Genomic DNA, 5848 nt, shown 5'->3' on the forward strand with positions numbered 1-5848 from the left:
TCTTCAGGACATAAAAGAAAAAGCAGATTAATGAATTCAGAGGAATTAAAAAAACAGAGGAATTAAAAAAAAAAAAGATATATAAATAGATAGATGTTTTTAAAAAGCAACGTTTTCTTTTTTCCTTCTATTTTTGAGAACAAAAAAGGATAAAAAATGCAAACAAAAAAAAATGTCTAAAGATGAAAAAAAAAACAAACCAAGAGGCTTGGTGAGAGTAAGTCTCGTTTGATTTCTTCTGTTACATGGGGTTGAGGCACAACACGACCATGTTCAGGACACCACAAAAAAAGAACTGTTTTTAATGAAAAAAAAATCAATATAAAGAAAAGAAAGTACAGTTCAGACGATGGTGTATTCTCCCCTCTCTCTCCTCTCTGTGGAGGTCAGGGGTCACAGCGAGCCATCACCATGATGTTCTCATGATGATGGCGGCCTCGGACCCTTGATCTCTCACTCACTCCTGCTCTCTCTCTCTCTCTCTCTCTCTCTCTAACTCTCTCTCACACTCTTATCTGTCACACTCTCAACCTGTCTCACCGCTATTTCTACCAGTGCATTTTGTAATTCCAAACAGAACTCTTCCTAAAGAATAAAATCCAGAGAGAATGCACCCTGCTTCGTCTCCTTTCTTTTTGTCCACACTGTTCCTTCAGTCTCTCAGAGTGTGAGAACTCCTCATGTTTTACCTGTGACCTTCCTTCTATCAGCTCCAGCTCTCTATTCACGCATTCACACTTCTGCTTTTTTTCAAACGGACTGCAGAGCCAAAGTTCACCTCAGCTCTGCTTCCTCTCACCTGAAGCTCCGCTGGAAAAGTGGGAGGGCTCAAAGTGCTCCATTACGCTCAAAGCTGCATTTGAATTGACCTGTCATTTTGGCCACTAGAGGGCAGTAGAACCACCTTGGCCTTTCATTTACCCCTGGTGGGAATCCACTATACATAAGGCCGCACTCTGTTCCCGAGCTAACTCCTTGTGAGCGTCCATCTGGTGCTTGAAGGTAAATGAAAATGTTTGAAAGTTTGTTTTGGTTGGAAGCGTCTGCCTGCTGTGTGTTTAGACTTCAGACCATTTGAAGAAGAGGAATGAGGCTTCATGAGTGTGAGTGAGATGGTCACTGCACTGAAAAATATCATTTGACCATTTTAAGTTCAAACAAAGTGAATGAATGCAGCTTTAAATCAAAACAAACTACAGGAGCTGACGAGGCTCAAAACACACTCGTGGCTCCAGCGCACGTGCTGAGCTCCTCTCTTGATCTGGATTCTTGACTTTGACGTGATTTTAGTTTGGGACCGAAGTGTTGTGGAGGTCACGAAAGAGAGAAAGTACCGGGGGGAGGGTAAAGAAAGTGTTTGGTTGACCTGAATAGATAAGAAGGTGAATGAGTACGTGTGTGTGTGTGTGTGTGTGTGTGTTTGCATGACGTGTGTTTTTTCACACGCATGCCTAGACAGCTCCTGCCCCTCCTCCCATCCTGTGTACACAGACTGGGTGCTCTCTGGTTTCAGCCGGAAGACTAAGCAAGGGGCCCCAGGGGGGCTCCCGGAGGCACTTCCCCCCCACATTCCTTCTTCTGTTGTTAACACCCTCCCCCCAAAACACCAGTGACCCGCCCCCCCCCTCCCCCTTGCAGCTCCACTCTGTGAGGGCATCCAAAGCCCACAACCCTGGACAACAATTGATTGGACTCTCACACAGATATGTGCACTCGTGCTTCTAAACAGTAACTTTGAAAGTGATTTAATTTTTCCACAAGCTTAACCGTTTGTTTTTTAAGAAGAAGAAGAAATCAATTTCACTGTAAATAACCTCCTTATCTTTCTCACTCAGCTTGAGCCTCACTCATTATCTCCCACACTCTGTCAATCAACTGACAAGTCAAGTCTTCATAGTGTAACCTTCTGCCCCCTTATAGCCAGGCCTGAACTACAGTACAGCCCCATTAACAATATTACTGGTTAAGTCAGGAAATCGTGATTGTCCTCAGTTTATGGTCAGTCAGAGCTTCTAACCCCCCCCCCCCCCCCCCCCCTCTCTGTAAAGCCCTGCTCTCCTCAATTGTTCCTGCTTTTGTCCTGCAAATGAGTGTGGGGGAGGAAACTGAACTTCTTCACACCCAAACCAGTTTCCTGTCAAACACTCACACGCATACTTTCACACCGAGGTTATTGCATCATGAGCAGATCTCCCACTAACAGCAGCACAACTCAAAGTTCTGTAATGAGCTCAAAATGGAGCCGCCCTCCCTTCTTCATCTAAGTCCAGAATGATCCATCTGTAGGCTGGATGACCTTCACAGATGCATCTGTATCATTGTTCTACATGTTACAAAAAAAATCACCCAAAAGTCAAAATTCATTAAAAAGGTTTAATAAATACTGAGGTAGTTGTAGTTATTGTTTACATTTGATATTCAGTCAACACTCTTGGCACAAAGTCTCAACACTCTCAGAGAAGTTCAGTCAGCTGTTTGGAGCAGACGAAACTGCTCTCCAAACGGGTCTTGAGTTCAGTTTAAGGCCTCATCCGGATCAACCGAGATCCTTTAGTTCCGCTTTGGGCCGGCTGCAGTCCCTGTAATGGGCCGCGGCCCACAGCTAGGCCAGCAGTCACTCACGCTCCTGCGTACAGACCGGACTCCTTCCTGGAGCATGGCCCTGTTTGGGACCTTTTAGGGCTCAGTGTCCCGGGTCTTCTTCCAGACCTGTCCTGGCCCTCATGTTGAAAAGTTTCACTCCAGTTATCTCGCCAGGGTGACCAGGGGGCTTCAACACGCTGCAATGATTCTCTGTGGCGCTATGGGGGAGGGGGAGACACCCAGCTCACTGCTGCAGTTCACATAGTCTATCAACACGGAGCATACAATGATCTGCTGTGCAGAGGTCCCTTGCTCCAGTTTAGCCTTCTTGCAGGGCAGAAAGTCCGGCTCCACGGCTGCTTTGCCCCCGTCTCTTCCTCGACTGTTGGGTTGGGACATTCAGGTCTACATTCTCCTTGTTTCAGCGCCGGGACGGCGTCTGTGCGTCATGGCGCAGCTCTGTGGGAGAACCAGTGGACTCCTGTTCGGGGAGAGGAGCCTGGAGTCCCGGCTGAGCCTCGGCAGGATGCGGGATCTCTTCTTCCACTGAGTTCTGTTGGTCACATCCTGGTTCGGCGCTTTCTTCGGTCGCCTGGGCCGCGTGGTAAATATCCCGTGCGGATTTCATCACCATGGTCAGGAGCAGGCTCCGGTGGAGACGGAGACCCCCTCGTGGGTGCGCGAGCTGTACAGTTTCCCCAAAGCCACGACCATGATCCTCTTGGCCTCCGCGCTGACCTCCATGTCGCAGTTTGTTTTGAAACGAGTCCAAATACGGAAAAGGATGAGAATAGTGATAAGGGACTCTTCCCCCTTTGACTTCTTACACAGACACAAAACGAGCAGGCTGCAGGACAAGTACTTATCACCTCGGTGACGTCACGCACACAGCATCATTTGAAGTTGCCCCGCCCACCGGGCACATACCCGGTCATGTTGCTATTTCAAAACAGCCCTGAAACAACTGGTTGGACAGCTGAGAGTGAGCAGAGCTCTAAAATCAGATATGGAGGGGATTTCTAATGTGATCAATATCTGAGAACAAAAAGCAAACTGAATGACCTCAGAGGCGGGGAAAAAAAACAAGCAAGAAAATGACTTTAACAAACAACTAGAGCATGATGTCATTTGACTTAATTTGCTATTAAAGGGTAAAACAAACCCCTGTGTTCAAGAGAAACCCACCGAGCGTCACATCAGACTCAGACTGGAGAAAGGTCAGCTGCTGGATGCTCCACAGACACAGTTTGGATCTGCACCACATAAAAAGATAGACAACATGAAGAGTCTACATTTAACTCTAAACAACAACATGTATCATTTAAAGCAGGAAACAAAAGATGTGCATAGCTCAATATAAAGTGCTCACAACGAAGAAGGGTGCTTCTTAGTAAATAAAGAGCAGAATATAAATGTAGATATAATAAAGAAATGTAGCAGGAAATATTGGAGCCTGGTTTTCATACATCATGAATCATGTGACAGAAGCTTAAAACAGAATTACCTGTATTACAAGGTACGATTACACACACAAGGATCTCGTCTTGGTGCTTTTGGTGCCAAACAAACAAAGTAGAATAAAGGTGTAAACAGAAACACTCCTACTGTGAAGAAACTGAAATGTTAAAGCTTAAAACTGAACACAAAGTGAAACACATGAGCTGTGTAGGTGTGTGCACAGTGAAGGAAATATGACGCAGCATTAGCAGGAAGTAGTTAAGTCTAATGTGACCATAAATCTGATGTAATCACTGGGAGGTCTGGTGTCTCCAGGAAGCTTTAAAGGCACGTTTGAGGATGATTGACACTTTCTACATTTCATTTGATGAGTGAAAATTAGAGAGGCAGTAAAAGTTGAATCTGTGAAACATCTGTCAGTTTTCAGTCTTTCTCTCACAGCAGAGATCAACTATTCCTCCGGTGCCTTGAACAGTCACAAGCCCACCCATCCCCCACCGTGCTGCTTCCTCTGGAAGGAAATAAGAAAGGGAGGGGGAGGGGGAGGGGGGGGAGGTGTGGAGTCAGATGCCCATATTTAGCACATCCGGCTCCTGTGGCACAGTCAGAGGAAAACCCGTGACGTGAGGGAGCCCTTGTTTCCTGAAGCCATTTAAAGTAACAGCGCGGACGACTGCGTCAGGGTGGCTACTTCCTCCTGACCATATATGGGCAATGGAATCCATTCCTTTAGGATGCGCCTCATCGGAATCTGTGGAACATGTTTGTAGTTTACTGACGGTGTACAGAGTGTGATCACAGTCAGTGTGTTGCTGCAGCAGAGAGACAGACAAAGGCCGAGTTTTCCCTTTTGTTTCCTGAATCCCGGTGAACTTCCAGAGGAATGTGTGGCATGCAGGTGATCATGCCTGGTGTTTAAAATCTGCCATAGCAGTCAGAAATAGTTTGCTCCTCTCTCATTGGGTGGAAAAGATTAAAGTGAATATCTTCATGTTAACATATAGGAGAAGGGCAAAGAACAGAATCACTCTCTGTTAATGATGATGATGATAATCCTCTTATTTTCACCTGCTCAGTGTTTCTCCTCTGACTGGGACCTGACTTTGTTTTCTGACTTGTGATCAACAGTTTCCTGAAACTCTGCAGAGTTTCCTCCTCAGCAGAGTTCAACCCTGAGTGTGAAGAGGTAAACAGACTGCTGCTCCAACATCTCAGTCCAGTAAGGCAGTAAAGAGCGCCCTCTTGTGGTCGCACCGCGTAGTTGAAGCAAAGCGTTGAAGACTCGAGATCAAGAGGTGACAAAACAGTTTTACCTTCAGCCTTCATTCATTCACAGCCTGAAATAGTGTTTATTTTATTTTATTTTATTTTATTTTTTTTATATAAATATTTGGTCACTACTGTAGTTTTTCATGGTTCTAATTTAATCCTAATCCAGCACCTCGGGCGTCTCTGCCCCTCTGTCAGCGACATCATCAAATAAGATCTTCAGGACATTTAAACAGCTTCATTATCAAGACTGGGATTCAAACATGTTTTTACTTGTTGCGCTCCAGCTCATAGATTCCAAATATAAGGCCTTGAACATGTATTAATGACTGTTTACCACTAGGGGGCAGCATCACAACGCAAAAAGCAGACATGTAGATGCACTTTGAGCTTCTTAAAGGATGCATTTCTTTCTGTGTCATGTTAGAATCACCTGGTTCAGGGTGTTGATGGTGCAGTGGTTAGTGCGTGCGGCTGTCGTCCTCCAAGTGGTCCCCACCAGGTTCGAATCCCACCTGTGGCTCCTCTCCTGCATGTC

At 45.7% G+C, this 5848-nt stretch overlaps 1 protein-coding gene across 1 annotated transcript; it reads right to left on the reverse strand.

Annotated features, from left to right (window-relative positions):
- Positions 1–2365: 2365 nt before the first annotated feature.
- On the reverse strand, positions 2366–3555 carry ier2a (immediate early response 2a). Its single transcript, XM_079365988.1, is given in 4 exon segments — positions 2366–2949; positions 2951–2988; positions 3055–3258; positions 3261–3555. Coding segments are annotated over 4 exon segments (486 nt in total). The 5' UTR covers positions 3328–3555; the 3' UTR covers positions 2366–2772.
- Between the last annotated feature and the right edge of the window lie 2293 nt (positions 3556–5848).

The sequence above is a fragment of the Symphodus melops genome (assembly GCF_947650265.1).
Source record: "Symphodus melops genome assembly, chromosome: 17".
Classification (NCBI taxonomy): Eukaryota; Metazoa; Chordata; class Actinopteri; order Labriformes; family Labridae; genus Symphodus; species Symphodus melops.